General features: G+C 37.5%; 1 protein-coding gene across 1 annotated transcript in view; it reads right to left on the bottom strand.

Moving 5' to 3' along the window:
* The window catches only part of SLC10A7 (solute carrier family 10 member 7), a 160,189-nt gene that overhangs the window by 127,578 nt on the left and 12,410 nt on the right, over positions 1 to 20,201 (bottom strand). Inside the window, exon 5 of the mRNA XM_014949813.1 lies at positions 19,198 to 19,273. Coding sequence (XP_014805299.1) covers positions 19,198 to 19,273 — 76 coding nt within the window. The remainder of the gene's footprint in view (positions 1 to 19,197; positions 19,274 to 20,201) is intronic.

The raw sequence follows: 20,201 nt of genomic DNA, 5'->3' as shown, positions 1-20,201 counted from the left end.
AGAGCTCAAGAAATGACACCAGGCAAGGAGGGTCCTGGCAAGGGAAAAAACATTACAGTATCAGCAGATTTTTGAGTGGACTAGAGTATCAAAATTGTCTTCAAATTTCTATGGGGATCCTGTGGCTTCTCTGCTCTCCAGCTCCGCTTTGACACAGAACACCAGAATGCACATGATCCTGTTTTAAGGAACTGTTAATCTCTTTGGAGAAGCTAATGAATGATAATCCAGGAAAGAAACTTGTGACAAAGGCAAACAGAAGTAAAAATGCTGCAAGGAATGGGTGGATTTAATGAAGGTTTTATTGAAAGGTCACACGCTGCATGATCAAACAACATTTTTTCAGAGCCCACAAAAAAATGACTCCAACATCCAAGCACACTATTTTTCACTAATTCATAGGTTTTAGCTGCCAGCAGCATTACCCCTGAAGTATGACCCTCTGACAACCGCAAGAGATTCGGCCAAATGCCTGGCTGCTCCAGGCTCAGAAACAGGGCAGTTCACAATGCACTGAGCCTACAGGGATAAGATGGGCTGCAAACGCAGAGAAAGGACGATTTAATTCCAAGGCCAGTCTCTCCTACCATCAGAAGCTACCTGGATTTTGCTACGAACTCTGGCCCGTCAGATTCCCATCCTCCCCAAACCACTACAGGTTACACCAGAGGTGACGCTGGCAGCTGGACAAGAACTGTTGCCCTGCAGAAGGCATTTTTCCAATGCTCCTATGTCCTTCCTACAGCAGTGCTCCTATGTCCTAGGTGTTTTTTCTGAGGGCAGTAACCATGCCCATACTATTAACATTATCCCCGCCACGTACTTCCGAGCAGCATAATTTTTAAAACCCATGGGTGGCACATAACAGCAGCAATAAGCAAGAGATCACTTCTGTATGCATGCCCTTTTTGTTTTAAATCAACCACCACACCTTTCCTTCCCTTCCATTTGCAAGAGCAAGTTAAAAAAACAGACACTAAATAAATTCAGATTCTAATGCTTTCCTAAGGGCAGGCCTGTATGATTTAACTTTGCCTCATTTCAGGATATTTGCAAAGTGTCCAGCACAGAGTTTCGGAGAAACTTCTGAACAATCTGCCACATCACACCAGCTCCCAAAGAAAACAAATCTCTGCCAAAACCTTTAAAAAGGGCTACAAACAGAAGCAGTTTGAAAATGATGTGCTAAACTTTACTAGGAATCACGCTGTTACAGAGCATCCTACCTCCTTTTTCTTGATATTTCTCACACCACAGCTCTCCTGCTTACCTCCAGTCACAACATTCCCCTCTCAGTGGGAGAAACGATGCTAAAAAGTTACGCCAATGTATTTTAACAGCTTCCTAACGCACAGTAACAGTTGGATCAAGAAGAAAAGAACCTGTGCTTCACTAGCTTTAGTTACATCATATCAACAGTAAAAAAACTCCTGAACAATTCAGTTTACTTCTGAGATATTCAGACAGATGCTATGCAATGTTTTTCTGGATACGAATCAAGGAAATTCTCCTTTGCTATCTCACCAAGCAGGCATGTTGTTACAGTGAATGTGGATTAGTCCGAATAATTAAATTTTAAAATACCAGCAGCACCAGGTCAACATGAACTGTTTTGTATGCCTCTATATAGAATATGTGCTCAAATGTTTCTCTTAAAAGCTCTGCTATGATATGAGCCTGTTACAGTTTAACTCCTGACTTCTGCGACTGCTGCAGCTTGCAAGTAGCTATATAGCTTTACACAACAGAAACAAGTAAGAAGTCATCAAATATTCCATACCACCACACCAGTAACTTATATTGCATTAATATATTGTCTACCGCAGATCAATCCTGACTCCAGTGTAATAAGGAAAGCACTGTAAGATAAAACTAACATCTTCAAAAAATAGCATGTGATTTTATCAGTGGAGACAGCATTAATACAATTAACACACACCCAAAAAAAAGCAAAGACTGTGTGGAATTTTAATTTTGGTATTTTATGAACTGTAGATGCTTAATTATACACTCTTTGTCTTCACTTGCCACACAATTTAAACAGTGCATCCCACACACTTATCTTTGTTCATACCCCTTTTAAATCAGCAGCAAACAATACTCCACACATGAATGCCTAAGATCTACTTCACAAAATACACAGGAAATAAACAGTCAGTAAAGCAAGCAAACACCACCCTAATTCTATACATTACAGATTAGAAAAAGTATAGAAGATATAGATATCATTCTAACGAACATTTCTCACAGTGTCTAAAATCACATTTTTGTAGGATTGTCTTAAATACTGCAGTTACAGATTGGTCATACATATTACAGACTTATTTTTCAAAGCCATATGCCCTCACAAGGGCTCCAATAGCAAACAAGCAAATGCTTCAGAACATAAATACTCCTTTGTTTACTTTAAGTATTGATTTACGTTTTACAGGTATCCTAACATTGGTAGCTAATGTTGCCTTGCACTATTTATTACAAAATTACAGCTATTCAGTAAGCTTTTCTAAGACTAAATAAAACTCCCTACAGCCACTTTCCAAAAAAACCCAACAGCTGGAAGAAGAGAGCACCGTAGCATGACAGGAATGCCAACACATCCATACAAAGGCAAATCAAATACAGAAAAAAAAACTCCAGAGAAAAAAGGTCTTCGAACAAAAGTCTTAACACTTCTCCTAATTCGGAAACAGAATGGAGTAGCTCTCATTTATCTGTCATGACAGTAGAACAGAAAAAGAGAAATTTTTTCAGACATTAGTAACAACACCTTGAACAATGTCTGGAATTCCTCCAAGAACCTAGTCACTAGTTCATGAACAATATTTTAAATGACATATAGTTCAAGCATTGATCTCACTCCAGAACCATTAATCCTGCCCCAGCACTAAATTCTAGCTAGAACTCCTGATTCCAACATATATATGAAAGGCTGTAATGCACCTATTACATCTTCTTTCTCAATCTAGGACATTTAACAATATAGCTCTATGGTTCACTGTATAATACGCAGTTCTCCATTATTTAGGCATTTTATTTCTGTGTGTATGAACAAACCTAGGAGAAAATATCCATAAATTGATGAAATTCTCCCAGGTTTTGGAGGCTGCCTTTAACTGCAATGAAGGCTGGAGGAAACAGGTTTCTGAATGCAGATGGAAGAATCCCACATTTCCTCCACTGAGCAAAGCTCTGTTTCTTATCTTGCAATTAAACAGTTCGTCAGCTAACAAAATGACTTTATACTCCTCTAATATCTGTATAAGGAGATAGAGGGAAAGCTTAGTGATGTTTCCTGATGAACACACTTCCTACAGAAAGATAAGTACGATTACTTGAGCGTCAAGATAATGACATACACTTAACGCACAAATAAGGCCCTGTCTTCAGAAGCATTTATAGCATGAACAGTACTGATATTAGTCTTCACTGTTCTATTTTAAATTTATAGGCACAGTTTCATTTCTTTGAAACAAAGACCATATTCCCCAAAAGACAGTAATTAACGTCTGAGAATACAGTGGACAAAAATGCAGTACCATATGTACTTGTGTATCTACTTAGCATTTTATGTCAACTACACACTTTTGCATAAGACCAATTACTGCTTCTGGAATCCACCTACTACAAATCATACAGACCCAATTTTAATTTGTAACTCTTATCTCCACTTACCCAGTCCATTACTTTGATTTTAACAGAGAGAATACCTGGTTTACACTAGGAAAAAGGAGAAGAATCACTCCCAAGTTTCCAGGTATCCTCACTAGCAGCACAGGTGTTCTTTTGCTTGTAGCAGCTGGCACATGCTAATTAGCAGGAAAACCAAATTCAACTATTTCTAGTTCTGTAAAAACATCTGAGAAGAGAGATGGCTCAGAATGAAGTCTCAGCATATTACAATATGCTCTGCAGGAGGAAATAACCCGACAAAATGAAATTTTCTATTTTCATGCATCATACAATTTAGAAGGAACTCGAAGCCTGAAAGACAGGAAATCTCCTTAAAATCTGCTTGTATGGCAGATCTGCATTAGGTTGCAAAAAATTATCAGAGAGTATGAAAAGAGACTCTTGCCTCCCACCACTCGCAAAACAAAACAAAAAATCCCACAAGAGCCGATAAAGAACCCATCAACATAGCCTGCTGGAGGTGTTGCTAAATGAGCCATCTACCTCGGAAGGTACCGTATGATAAATGAGCATAACAAGCCATTTGCCTGAGTAAAATAATCTATTGAAAGTTAGAAGCACTGACTGCTGCTAAAACCAGGCAAGTCTGGGAAACAGAAGACTACTGCAGATTTCAGTGTGGTTTTGTATTAGTGAGGAAGACAACAAACAACATGCTGGAACTGGCTGGTGATTTGAAAGAGGAGGGAAATCAAAATCAGCGTGATTGCTTAGAGACATGACACGATGCTTACACAATGGGCACAGTGATATATACCACGCAAAAATACCAGAGTGGGGAAAAACTGGGAAGGTGGTAGGCATAACTATACTGCCTAGACAAGGAGAAAGAAATTTTACACATTCTAAAAACGAAAATGCACATCTGAATCCTGTTAACAACTCAGGGAGCCTAGCTGTCAGACTCACAAAGTATCTGGGTTATAGTGTCAATACATTCTAGGATGTCATACTCACATGAAACAAAGTAAATCAGAGCTAGTGCAGAGGCTACTACTTTGAATTTACATATATCTAAAAAGAGAAAAAATTGTTACCCATAAAACTGAGCTAATTGCAATGTAATGCTCCAAATTTAAAGAAAATGGAAAAAGAAAATCCTAAGGATTCAGCTAAAACAAAGAAACCAAGGTTACAAGGTACGTATGTTGTTGTTATTTGCAAAAGATGGCTACTCTCAGTTTTATCTGCTGGATCATCAGGAAGGTTCAAAAAACCAAATATAGCAACAGAGGCATTTGTTACTCAAGGGGTCACGACAGCAGACCCCTTATGAAGTAGAGACGCCTCAGAGTGAGTTAGTTTCAGAAGGGATTTGAGGACAGCACTTTACAATACTGTATTTTTCCAGGTATTCCATACTTACAAATAAGTCCTATTGTTCTGAGTTTCTCGGACCATAAATTGCAGAGAATCAAGCCGTGCAGAAGTCATTGACACGGGTGGTACGAATAGCAAAAACGTTCTTGTTTCAATAGGTTACAGACGTTTGTGACTATGCTTAGAAATGGAAATGCCTCACAACCGTACAAAAGATGTTGCACTGCTGGTTGAAAATGTATAAGAGGCCATTGACTAAATTATTAAAATATACACCTTGGAGAACATAACCTATATAGAAAGTCTCACTCAACACAGATATTCTGGACCATTTGGATAATGAAAGCACAGTAAGAATTTTTGAGATAATACAATACGACATTAACATTACAGAAAAAAAAATCTTACAGGATGTATTTTCTAAATTGCATACCACATGCCATTTTAAAACAGAAGCATAAAACACATCCATAGATCAGAACTGAGATTTTATGTCCACCTTTAATGTTGTCATTTCTTGAATTACAGGTAACCTATTGATCCAGTTTATGCTTCCTCTTCTCATAGGACTTTTAAGAAATCACGTATATTGAATATAGGAAAAGTTTCCCTAAAAACACATTCATTTTGAAACAAAGTACTTTGCTTAAGTAGAATAAAACCTGATAGCCAGTCTTAGAGCTGACTTTCTCTTCCAGTTATAAAACCTCCTTTTTTATATTTTCAAAGAAATTAAAATATCACTTGCCAAAAATATACAGGTACTTGTTATTTGTAGTTGTAACTCAAGGAATAAATGCACATTTAAAAACACTTCTTTAAGTAGATGGAAGGATTTAAGAAAATAAAATACTGAAACCATAAATTTTACCTAGAAGCGAAATAGCATGAAAACAGGACTAAACAGACTCTTCCAAATAAAATCACAACAGCTGAAACTTTCCTGTAAATGTAATAACCTTCACGACAGCGAAAGCACAAATACGAAGGCATATATTTTTGCCTGTGGTTGTTTAATAATCTGCTTTTATACACAGCACATCACTGGCAAATTTCAACACTTCTACGAGCAAACAGATTGAGCACTGTAAACTCGGAACAAGTGAGTGCTGTTATTGGCAGGGATATTTGCAAAACCATTCCCAAGATGCAGGCACAGAGTTCAGACTCTCTGCTACTGAGCAGATTTCTATTGCTTGTAGGTACCACTGAAATGCATGCATGTACACACAAAAAGCCTAGCAAAATGTAAAAGCCTGTTGAATAAACAGACAAATGAATATCCATTTCCACTGACAGGATAATAGTCCAGGTCACAAAAAGCCTTAGTTCTACTTATGCTTTTCTGCCCTGCTTCCCTTCAACATTTTTTTCTTTCTGGTTTACTTGAACTATCAACAAATAAGGACAGAGACACCATATCACTGTATGCACATGTGCTTTGATTAATTCATTAGGGACTGAAGATCATTGAGGTTTACTAAATTACATTTTCTATAGAAAGATTATTGTTATTAACTAAGGAAGGTATTGCCTGAATGCTACGACAGAGATTGACACAACTGAAAAGCCAGGAAATTTTTCTAGAAGTCCTTACAGTATTACCAAAAAAAGAAGGTTTTTTCTTTCATCTAAAAAGGCTGAAATAAAGCCGCAATAGATAGCAATAATTACAATGATTCTGATCTTCAGTGTCCGGATTAGAGGCTGTAAACTCCCCACCGATAATGTGAAAACCTCGGTGAATGTTTCATGCCCTAGTATTATGTCTGAGAAAGAACTTTTCAGACTCCATTATGTCCGCCATGAACTTGATCTTTCACCTCTCGTGAAAATCCTCTTATAACTATAATTCTAAAGTTAATGATGAGAGATTTCATTTGCTTTCCAAGCACAGATAAAACCTTTTTGAAATACACTCTCACTGCCATGACCTTGGTCTATGACTTAAGAGTTCACCACATGTAATAATTTACTTTGCCCCATGGGGCTCATTGAGATTTCCTTTTAAAAGGTTTTGGATATGCAGTTGGAGCTGAAACACTCACCAGTATGTATCAAAGTATACTTCCCTGTATACATTACAGACATTTTACAACAATATCTACAAACAAAATGAATTTAGATCATTACAAAATACAACAACAAAAAGGTGTAGCTAAGGAAAGTCATCCACACACTAGAAATTTAACATTTTGGGAATCTTGCTGCAATAATCCACAATACCTGCTAGAGCACGGAGTTTCAAAATTTCACGGAAGAAGTAATATATGTAAATTGGGAAACTAATTCAGGAAATACACTTTTGCTCTGGACTTACCAGCTCAAACACAGTAACCAGCTCAAATTCAGCTCAAGCATAGTAATATTCTCTTTAGTTTCGAAGTCAGCAGTTTGGCTGCAAACTTCTTTGCTGAAAGCAGTGCATTAGCTTTTGTTTGCTTATGTATTTCTCACTAAATGTCCCTTCGTTATTAAAATGAAACAGATTTAATTAAATAGATACAGAACTACTGTATCCACCTCAATATAAGGCAAGTTTTTTGTTACCCTGACTTTACCCTAAATTTAAGCACTGGCTTGCAGCCCTAGTCAAAAAGAATAAAGTTACTGCCTCACAGTGTTAAAGGCACATCAGTGAATAACAACATGATGCCAAGCATGACCCTGGCTCCTCCCGGTTCCCACTTGGGCTCTGCCTCACAGTGTCTCGCAGAGAGTGGCCAGGCAGTTGGTGCCAACTCCCTGGGGATGTGTAGGAGGGCCTGAGGCAGGGCAGGATTTGGAGGACCCGAGGAAATGTCAGGCTGAGGGTGGCGAGGGGACCCAAAATGCCAGAGAAGCAAATGGGCTGGAAAGGCAGCTTGTGGTGGGATATATACGATGAGGTACTCAATGGGTTGGCAAAGATTAGGTCTAATGGTAGAACTACTTCTCCCCTGCCACACGGATGAATAATCCGGGGCTGTTGTTGTGCTTTCAGGGCACCTATAGTACAGTGGATGCAATAATGTTCCTTTGCCCCTCAAAATTTCCTAAACACTACCATCTTCTCACGGGGGCTTCCCACACGAGTACACACGTAGCTTGTGCTACAGCTACTCTGAGCGGTGTCGTTTCCCCTCCATCCTCCTTAATTTACAAGCGGCAGCAGCGAGAGTGGATTTCAGACAGAAAAGGCCATCTGCGCAAGAAAACACCTGCAAAAATCCTGGCTGAGCAGGAAAGCACCCAGCTGTGGGGACTGCATGTCTGAAAAAGGGTTCCCAGGAGGCACGTGGCTTTTCTTCAACGTGTCCAGAAACAGTTTACCAGCAGCTTGTTCAGACTTCATAATAGGGCCGATATTTTCCAGAAACTACAGCCTAAATAATGCTTTGAAATCAGAGAAAATTTGCTGATTTACTGCTCTCCACATTTTCATTGCCAAATGTTCTAACTAACAAATGAACAAAATGTCAGTTTAACAAAAAAATACAAACTGAAAACACTTAAAATATCCTATCTTCTCATGAGAGTTCTACAAAAGCATTTAAAATAAATTTGAGCTTGTTTATTTTTATATAAAGGAAACTAGAAATTTGTTGTCTTATCACACAGATGAGGTTTTCTTCATAGAATGCAAGGCACTTTTTCTTAACATGTATTGAATATAATCATTTGACAAACAAATTAGAAGACAAAAACCTTCATAATATTCTCTCATAATTGTAATGATGAAAAAGGATAATAAAATTGATTTCATTTCCTTGAAAAAGAATGGAATCTAAAGATAATAGTAATTTTAATTGAAAATCCTGCTTCATGTTTTACAGCTATGATTTCCATAAATCAGGACTTGATATTGCACTCCCAAAAAGAGAGTTAAAGAAAACACATTATAGAAATATTGAATTTGGAAGCATGATTGCTTTCTTTCCTATGTATTATTATTAATCATTAAGCAAATATATTCATACCAGATAAAAACGTGCTTGGATAAAAACAAAAACTTTCCCAAGTGAAATACTCTGAGGCTTTGATTTTAATACCAGATAAAAACGTGCTTGGATAAAAACAAAAACTTTCCCGAGTTATATACTCTGAGGCTTTGATTTTAACACACAAAGGACAAATTTAAAAAAGGAGAAACAATGTAACATCTCTTTACAAGCCAGTGTTCAGAACTTGCACATTTCAAGAACAGTAATGCTATCTTTGACTAAATCCATAAAGATATTTCTAACACTTGCACATTTCAAGAACAGTAATGCTATCCTTGACTAAATCCACTAAAGATATTCCTAAAAGGCATTTTGTCTTCTCAACAGACATGCTTAATTTTGATTTATCCGCAGTGAGCTGCAGTCATATGTAACAGGTACTTATCAGATTTCAAAATGTTAGAAATGCTTTACACGTTACCATTCCAAATGTGCTTTTTAGAAAGAAATACCAAATTGATTCCATTTTTGACAATCAATACTGTTGCATATGAGCTTTTGCTAGTTTTATAAATTCAGGTTTTCATTGCCAGTCACAACTCTAGGGCCACCAACAGCCATGCTAAGCCATTTGCAGTGGTATCCCTTCATGCAAGAGGGTCCAGGTCTACAGAGACAGGTGAACACATGAACAGATGTCAAAGGAGGCACCTTTATTGTTCATGACAGGCATTTTGTCTTCTCAACAGACATGCTTAATTTTGATTTATCCGCAGTGAGCTGCAGTCATATGTAACAGGTACTTATCAGATTTCAAAATGTTAGAAATGCTTTACACGTTACCATTCCAAATGTGCTTTTTAGAAAGAAATACCAAATTGATTCCATTTTTGACAATCAATACTGTTGCATATGAGCTTTTGCTAGTTTTATAAATTCAGGTTTTCATTGCCAGTCACAACTCTAGGGCCACCAACAGCCATGCTAAGCCATTTGCAGTGGTATCCCTTCATGCAAGAGGGTCCAGGTCTACAGAGACAGGTGAACACATGAACAGATGTCAAAGGAGGCACCTTTATTGTTCATGGTAGAAAATAAACCACCCGCAAACAACAAAGCCAAATAATTTCTGTTCTGCTGTATCAGTGATTTAACACCAATCTTAACACATGCAACGATTAAACGCTTCACTTGCTATTAAAATGGTCATGCAAGAGGGTCCAGGTCTACAGAGACAGGTGAACACATGAACAGATGTCAAAGGAGGCACCTTTATTGTTCATGGTAGAAAATAAACCACCCGCAAACAACAAAGCCCAATAGTTTCTGTTCTGCTGTATCAGTGATTTAACACCAATCTTAACACATGCAATGATTAAACACCTCAATTGCTATTAAAATGTATATTAAAATAGAGTTTGCTTTATAAACCAACAGGTGAGGGACAGCAGAACCATAAGCACATCAACGGATTTCAGCACCAGCAAACACTTGCACTGCTCGGCCAAAAGAAAGCCACTAGAACACAACCCTTGCACAGCAAATGCTGGCATCACGCAGGCATTCAATGGAATTAAAACCACATAAAACACTTCACTGCAAACAAATCACCTGTAACCTTTTGAAGCCGTCATCTTCAGAATAATATTTCCTGTCCTCACTGTTCTCCAAAAGATAAACTTTCCTTTCAAAGGCTGAGGAAGGGAGAGCAGGTAAGGCATTTCCCTCACTGGAAAATACCTGCGGTCTTTCAAACAGCCATAAAGATTAAACACCAGGAAGTACAGAAGCTGAATTTTAGGGGCCAGTAGGCTCCACTCTCTGCAAATATTTTAACAGAGGTATTACTGATTTGTTCAAACAGTTAAAAGTGCTTGCTTTGCATAGCCAATACACTTCACACAGCACTCCCCACTAAATAAAGGAAGCTCTTGCACGCTATCATTTTACACTGAATTAACCTGCAGACCAAGACAAATACAAAATCACCCTGCTTTAAAAGGCCATTTTTGTCAAGCGTGAGAGCAAGGCTCTTCTTCTATCCTGGCTTCTTTATGCCACAAACAGCTTTCAGGGTCACTGAACGTCCCACAGCAGACAAAAAAACCGGTCTCCCCAGTCAAGCACTGTAGAATAGCAGCAGTAAACCCTCTGAAAACACTCTTGGTAAAGTTGGATCTAGGACAGTTGGGCAAACAGAGTTGTAAAAACACAAGGCTATGATGATTCCAGGCAGATTGCAACCACAGCCCAAGCAGTTTAGCATAATTTAAAGAGACAATTTTACAACTTTCTAGATTGTGGCACAGCTGCTACAAGCATCCCAGATTTGGGAAGGCCGAACACAAGGCTCCAAGTTCTACATCATGCATTTAACAGTACATAAAGTTGCACAGTTAAGAGATTTAATATATTTTCTTGCACTTCCCTAATCTCTTACACTCCCAGTAGAGTAGGAGAGGGGCTTTTTCCACCAGACACCTTATGAGCCCTATGTAAGACCCTGAGTTAGAGGTACTGGTAACCACGGACAAAATTAAACCTTTTATCACAAGTCTAACTCAACCACTGATACTGCTTTACAAGGGTATCGAGAGAAAATGTGAAACTTTGTACAAAAGGAACTAAGGAGTTTGGGGCTGAAGTGCTCGAGTATGGGGATTTCAGAAGTCTCCCTGTTAGCCAGAATTTGCTTCCACTGAATTAAGAGCAGAGTTGAATGCCTTTGAAAATTCCTTCCATTCTGAACAGTTTTAATAGTGGATCTGTATTAGAAGTACTAGTGATAAATGGAAGGGGAACAGTGATAGAGGGAAAAAAAGCCAGAAGATTTCACAATTGCTTTGGGTTATAAAAGACTTGAGAAGACGATGAGGAACTCTAGAGATATCTAATGGAGCTGCATGACTGGGACACATTATAGTGATGAAATTCATATTGTATGTAATAATTTGGGCTACTCCTATGCATTGATGGATATAAAATGCACTCACCACTCAGGGAAGGAAAAACCCCTAAGTGTCAATAAATAGTTCAATAAAAACCATCTGCTCAAAGCACAGTAACGATAGAAGAAAAGTAAACTCTTAGGATACATAAAAAATTAGACTGTAATACTAGAACAGAGAGGGTGAATTTAATAGCACAACAGCTCCTATGTACATACAAGGCTTAAGCTAACACAGTTAAGTCTTTATATTTGTACATGTGAAGCACAGACATCTTCCCTAAATTTATCCTGACACCCACATATATTTCCCAGAGACTTCTGTCTAGTATCTAATAGTAGAATTAGTTACATTTTCATTTAGAACGATTTAATCTGTGTGGGCAGACAAAATTTATTAGATAGGAAATAAATTTTAAAAATCATTATAGATTTTCTTTTCCTTTTACCGTGTCACATTTAAAAACAATAGGATGAAATGACTTACCCATTCACAAACAAAATCTGAAAATATGCATATTTGAAGTACAAATTGGAGATTAAAGTTTAGATCACCTACTGCAAATTTTGACTTCTATAATATAGTTTTTTCTTCTCTAAATATAAGACAACTAAACATCATGACACACACAGTTTATTTGAAGATCTTAAACAATTTTAATTCATAATGTTCATGAGTTACCTTCCCAGGGTAAACACTCTTGGTACCCTGGTGCATCAGTGTATGAATCACAAACCATTAGAGCTGGTGCTTCTTTTTATTCGTTTTATTTTGGTTTTTTTTAAAGGTTAATGTACATGTATACACAGTTCAAAGAACTTCAGATATTTTTAGAGAAATCAATATCTTTCCTGTGACTTTACAGTAGTGTTAGGGTTCACCTTTTTGTTTTCACTTTAAAAAGCTACCACTCACAAACAGAGGAAATTTCCAGTGTTCATTTCCCAGTAAGTATTCATATGCTCTTTAATTTAAAATATCTGTAAAACTTTTGCATATAATTTCCAGGCAAAACGTTACTAGTCTCCCTTGATTCTTTACCAGAAGGGCTATCTGTGGACCTTGCAAATTTATATTCAGTTTTATGTTCTACAGCTGCTTCAAAAAAAAATAATCTAGAAATCAATACTAGAACTCTTCCTTTACTTTACATCTTATTTCATAAATACCCTTCTAGCTTTCTTCATTATAGCCTATTTTATATTCCAAAATCTTGTCTTGCATATGCAACACGTCTTTTTACAAAAGGCATAGCAGATCCACATAAAAGTTGCAAAAAAAAATAAAACAGCACCTTGATTAAGACATTTTCTACAAGCTACAGCTTAAATGAACAAAAAATCCTCAATGGTTTTGTTGTGTTTGAGATAGTTCATTTTATTGAATAATACTTTGGCTATTTTGCTGTCTGCCACGATTTATCTGTACAATTCCATCACAGCTCTTGCCTGTTATGTTACATGTTTCAAAAATATGTCATAAAAGTCATCGCAAATTGTTTTTTCTCCCAAACTGATAATAGACTTATAGATTTAATTTTCAATTTCTTTTCTTCATTACTTTGATTCTTAAGGAGAGTATGACATTTGCTGTCTGAATACTTTGTAGTAGTATCTGGCATCTTTACAGCATTTCTGTCTGAGGATTTCTGAGCTTTTAATAGGATTGTCTTTACAGCACCTTGAAATGCTGACATTTATTTGTCTCGCAGAAATGGATAGTTGGAAGCATACTTTTAAACAAATTAGGTTTGCATTTTCATTGAAAAACTACAAGACAAGACTTTTTAGAAAAAAAAAAATTACACAAAAAAAGCATTCTGTGCTGTGAGACTCGATAATGTCATTAAAATCCTGACCCTCATGGCTCAACAAGAGCAAAAAACAAAAGAGAGGCCTGATTTTTAGCTACATAGACTGTCCTCTTCACAAATCAAGAGACTTCTCAAGTCTTACTGATGAAAGAAACAACTAAGTAATTGAGAAAATATTATCAAAGTTAAAATTAGGTTTTGATTTCTCATAGTGATCTCTCATTTTTTTGACAGTGTACATACGAACATTTTTTTTTGTTCATATTGAGCTTCATATGCAAATTAAATTCAGTTCTTGGAACTGGCTTTTTTAATGAGCTAAATGTATTTGTGACAAGAGCTAGGAATAGACTGTTTTAGAAAATTCTTCACAGGGTTAATGAAAGTACCATCATACAGGAAGAGATCACAACAGGAATGATAGAAAAGCAGGGTGAAGAGGGAGAAACAGACTGAAGAAACCAGAGTTGAAAGAGTTGAGAGAACAAACCACATATCATACACAGACCAGGGAGAGGAGTTGAAGAAACCTAAGAATGGGTCAGAGTCCATAGGTGTGAACCTGTAGCCCTACTAGACAAGTTGTATTTCTGCTCATCAAATTAAGAACAGCTACTTCCACGAAAACAAAAGACATAATAGCCATAAATCATCTTTCCCTCCTTCAACAGCCAAGATTTTCAGAGAGTACAGAGAGTCTCCCTCCCCACTGCTGACATCTCTCATTTGCCAACACCTCTCTGGACAGAACAATACTAGCTCCTAGCTACTCTGAATTACACAGGCAGAGCTTTGGGCAGAAATTTTAACCTCTACCATATCATCTTCTAACAATCACAGATAAATGTCTTAAAATGCCGCACATCAGATGTTTTCATACTAGTACACAAGTTATTCTGAAGTAATACAGAAGCACTGTCTTGAACAGCTTAACACCTCTGCTGCTGCCACTGCCACCAGTGGCGATATGTAAGGAAATGAGATTTGAAAAGTCTGTCTTAAGTCTCATGTAACAAGCAGTACTGAGAGCAAACTAGTCATGACATCATTTTCTTTGCAGCTAGAATCTTTTGTTCTTCCACTCTGCTAGTGCCAACACTGGATGTCTCCTCCATTGATTACAGAAAAAAATAGCCAATACACCTACAAAATCTGCTACTGTTTTTCAGTCTGATTATCACTTTGCTGTCTTTCTGCTTATTTCTTACAAAGTCACGGAGATCTTCCCCCGCCTATAATCCCTATGACTTGTGAAGAAGGCTCTTTCCAGACCCCTAAAACAAGCCACCAAACCACTCATGCATCAGAATTAAGTGAAGGCATTAATTTTCACCCTCAAACACCAAAAGACTTGGAAGCCTTCTAGCTTTCAAATATAATGCTTCTCCCCACCATAATGCCACAGCTACAGCAAGCAAAGGTGCTTAACAGACTTGTCTTCCCTTACCAATGGAAGGTTACTTGCTGGCAAAGGGCTTTTGATAAAGATTTATTTCCTCTGGAATGCCCCGACCATCAAAACCAGCCCCCACCGGCTCATCTACCAAGCATACTGCAAAGTAATAGAAACAGCTAACGTGGTAGAGTTTGGAAGACCTGACTAACAGCTGCTAAGACTAAAACTTTGAAAGCCACATAGATCACAAGGTTGGTGATCAAACAATGTACAGGAAGAAGGAAGATTTATTTTTACTTTGGACAATTTTATACTTGCACTCTTGAGTAGTTGTTCAGCTGTTGTATTCTTATACACAGATCAAGAGGACTTAAAGCTTAGATACGTTTGTCTTTTTTATATACCATGTGTTTGAACCATCAGGAAAACAAACAGTGGTAGATTCTATAGTTGCTATTAAACACTGACCGTTAAATAATAAGGATTTTTAGCTTACCTGGGTTTGTACTTAATCCCTGAACACTAGAAGTCTGTCTTAAGTCTCATGTAACAAGCAGCACTGAGAGCAAACTAGTCACAGCATTATTTTCTGTGCAGCTAGAATCTTTTGTTCTTCCACTCTGCTAGTGCCAACACTGGATGTCTCCTCCATTGATTACAGAAAAAGATAGCCAATACACCTACAAAATCTGCTACTGGTTTTCAGTCTGGTTACCTCTTTGCTGTCTTTCTGCTTCTTTCTTACAAAGTCACGGAGATCTTCCCCCGCCTATGATCCCTATGACTTGTGAAGAAGGCTCTTTCCAGACCCCTAAAACAAGCCACCAAACCACTCGCGCATCAGAATTAAGTGAAGGTGTTAATTTTCACCCTCAAACACCAAAAGACTTGGAAGCCTTCTGGCTTTCAAATATAACGCTTCTCCCCACCATAATGCCACAGCTACAGCAAGCAACTTTTTCAACAATGAACACAGTTTAATCAGAATTCTTAGTAATGGTTTTGGTGACTACATCTTCCTTAGCCAACAAAAGCAGAAAATTTTGTTTTGTGCCCTCAGGCATGTATCAGTTAAAAAAGAATAGATTCTCATTAGATTAACAAAAATGTCTTCCTTTTATCATCTCACAACTGAATTTTCCAATTGATACACAGCAAAATCCCTCACCCAAGCAACTTCTTTTGCTGTAGACTCTCTTTCTAAGCAGTTGACCAAACACTTTATCACCCTGCCCCAGAACAATAAAATATAGCTTACATACGGCTTTTCAGCACTGATCTTCAAACACTTCACAAAGTTGTCATTATCCATTACTGTTAACCCCAGAGATACAATACCTGACCCTGTTTTACCCAACAGGTCAATGACAGAGCTAAGAATAGAATCCCTGTTTCCTCAGCCCCAGGTGAGCACTACTCCTACCATGCACCAGTGCCTGATATTTCTTTGAGAAGAGCCAAACTGACATTCAACAGTCACTTACAATACCTGACCCTGTTTTACCCAACAGGTTAATGACAGAGCTAAGAATAGAATCCCCGTTTCCTCAGCCCCAGGTGAACACTACTCTACCATGCAACATTGCCTGATATTTCTTTGAGAATAACCCAAGTCCAAACTGACATTCAACAGTCACTCCCTAGATAAAGAAAAGCTAGAACCCTCTATACTGTCATAACAGAATCAACTACCACAGCTCTCATGGGCTGTATTTCATGGAATCTGAAGAGGTTTTCAGAGCACTTACTGAGGCTGTGCCTGTACTCATCAGCAGCAGGACACTTCTCAGACTAATTAGCTCATGTGGAGCTTCCTCGCTATATTGCTTCTGAGCAAGCTCGCTTATCTCCATATTACATTATGCAATGTAGACACACCTTGGACAAATCAATTTCTCTAGGTAAGGCATACATGCTTGACAAGGCAAAAGCAGTTTAAGAGACATTATTATGAACAAATGCTCTCAGAGTACAGTCGTTTATATTTCCAGTTGACACCCAGGTTTAAATTCTTCATTTATCAGAATGGATTTAAATTAAAATGGGGAAAAAAATGCACTGTTCTGCTCATGTCAGAAAGAGAAGTGTATCAATAACAGCTTAGGTGAAATTTGGCAAGGAGAGATGTAAGAAGGTCTTCTCCCTTAGCACGAGGAACACGATTTGCTGTTCTTTAGAAGAAAGTAACAATAGTCCAAATGACAGAGAAGCATCAAATCCCAAAAATATGTTTGCATTGGAAACTTGCTCAAGTTTAGCAATAAATTTGCCACACGCTTTGTCTACACTGAGCACATTTAAAGGGTGTTTCTCTTTTGCACACCTTCCTAGAGCCCGACAGAGAACTCTCAATTCTGAAGACCTAATTCTTGATTGAGTCTGTCTCTGCTGTCAGCAACCACCTGCAAAAGTCACTAACAAGGTATGCATTTTTACATTCCTCCAACACCAGCTTGGAACAGAAGAATTAGAGGTTCAAGCTTTCTTTTTCAGTGATTTATATAGTTACCTAAGTCTTACATGACAAAAAGTTTCTGGTTTTCAGCTGGTAAAATACACACACACTCACCACCCCAGAAGAATACTACCATGAAAAGGTGAACTCTAGTGGTAAAGAAACTAAAGTACCTCTCCCACTCCTTCACACAAATACTGTATGATATTGCCTTCAACTCACCAATCAGATCTTATTTTTTTTCCAGAGGATCATCTCCCCGTTCTAAAGATAGGACAGAAAGCGCTAACACAGAATAAGCACTCATTCAATACTTCATTTCATCCTCACTGTTCACTATGTGGCATCTTTGTATAATTTACACCACCTACACCTAGAGTCATAACTACAAAACTTTTTTCTGTTGATCACTACTATGTACCTGAATTATTTCCTTACAGTAATTACTCCACAGCACCTCCATCAGACAATGTCATGATTCCGGTTTTCAGGTAAAAAACTGGGAGACAGTGCTGTGCATCAGGATTGCCTGTAATTAGAGATGCTTGACTTGAGATGCTTTGGGTCTCTCTTCAGAGGATAGAGCAATTAAACAGCACTTTGTCAGTACAAAGTACAACTTCAATCTATTTCAGTGCTATCGTGTGTTTTCAAAGCTGACATTAATCGGTCCCAAGAGTCTCAACTCGGAAAATGAGAAGTACACAACTAATGGCCATATTTAAAAAATGTGGCTGAAGTGACTCGCCCAATTTCACACAGAAGCTCTATGACTGAATTAAGATTTGGCTCTAACCTTCCAGAACAGCATCCCATCAGCCCCAGCTTTAAAACCCGCCTCTTTTAGTGTTATTCTCTCCTTTCCTCACCTACTCAGTCTCATCCACCCTCAGCAGTTATGAGGAAACAGATCTAAAGGAAATAACCTCATTAATTAGCACACCTGGACTAGTTTCTTAAATGCTAACTGGTCTTCCTGAAAATAGCAAGTGTTTTATGGATAAAGAAAGAGTCTGAAATGACATCTGCGTACGCCATTTTAAGGCAGAAATATAACGTGACCAAACTGAGTTTGCACAAACAAGTTCAATTCTGGTATCTTCTACCTGTTGAGAACTTTGCATTGCATCATTGTCAGAGAATTCCACAGAATTTCATGCAGTCACAAATATTAATATAAGAGTTAAATGAATTTTTGTGTCTCCGTCATCACTTGCTATTCTTGCAGCTTCAAGCTCAAGGAACCTCCTACTATAAGGCCTTTTAATACTAACCACCATCCAAACAACCACTGCAAGGGCAGTTCTTCACTACTAAGCTAACAGTTTCTATAAGATAACCAGTACACGGCATATAAACATAACATGGTTAGGAATTACAGTGCAGCAACAAGCAGAAGTCTCTTAACACCAATTACTATCAGAAACTTTTCTATCACCTCAGAAAACTGAGCTTCTTTCAGTTTGAACAATAGCAGCAGATAACCCCTTGTTTGACACCAACACAATACCCAAGCTTTAATTGTAAAAGTTTTTACAAACCACAATAGCATCACATTACAGTCAGTGTTTTGCCACACAAGATCATAAACAAAAATTTGTTTGAACTTCTGTTTAAAAAAAAAAGCATTCAAGAACAAAATGAAAACTCACCTCATTTCCACCAACAGCTTTGGTTAAAATCACTGCAGAAGACACAGGAGGTGGCATGCAGCCTACTGTCTGCAAGCTGAAAACAACAAAAAGAAATGTTACATTCCTCACATGATGCAAACACTATGCAACCTAAACTTCAAAATACCAAATAGCTGAATAGAAACAATCACCCTATCACCTGTGCAACCCAATCAGTTTGCGTTACAATTAAGAGCCCTGCACCAGCTGGCAGGATTTCTGCGCTATCTCTTACCAACCACCACACAGCAGAGTCACATCACCATTTAAAAACCCCAACACTTAATCTCTCTGTGACTTCATTTCACTATCTGTAGTACTGTATCTACCATTCACGAGGATATGTACTCATCTACCACAAAGATAACTGCATCATGTGTCCTGGTATAGTGAAGTTTGTAATGTGTTTTCAGATACCTATATGTATTTGGGAAAAAAAAAAAAAAAGAAAATAAGGATGCAAACCCCTATTTTCTTGAAAAAGCTATTCAGTGATAAAAACATTCACTGCTAAGTAGAAGAATAAGGAGAGCCATTCTCACTATTTCAGGTTCCCTCTATACTTTGGTTTTCATCAATCCCTACTGGAAAAAAAAAAACAAAACACTTCTTTTAATTTCCTGAACATTAAAAGGCCATCAAATGTTCAATTTTTATGCATGTTTTCACTTCTTGTTGAAACCACCTGACTTCCATTAATCAACACACACAAAAAAAAAAAAGAAAAATCTTTCTCCTGCATTTTAGAAGTCTAAAATACATTATTATTATCTGTCATTTTTTTCCATTTCGTGGAGCAAAATTATCCATGTATACAGTAAATGCTGTTGCAACTTAAGAAAAAATGGTGAGCTTTCTTGTCAAAACAAAAATTAGTTGTATCAAACATGTATTTAGAAACAACAAGAACATACCACAATAGATTACAATTAAATTTGAGACTAAGTAAAAAAAAAAAACTCTGGTGACTTACAAGGAACACT

Source organism: Calidris pugnax, unplaced genomic scaffold (genome assembly GCF_001431845.1).
Source record: "Calidris pugnax isolate Ruff unplaced genomic scaffold, ASM143184v1 scaffold42, whole genome shotgun sequence".
NCBI lineage: Eukaryota > Metazoa > Chordata > Aves > Charadriiformes > Scolopacidae > Calidris > Calidris pugnax.
Note: the sequence above shows the minus strand (reverse complement) of the source record. Positions and strands in the feature narration are given on the sequence as shown.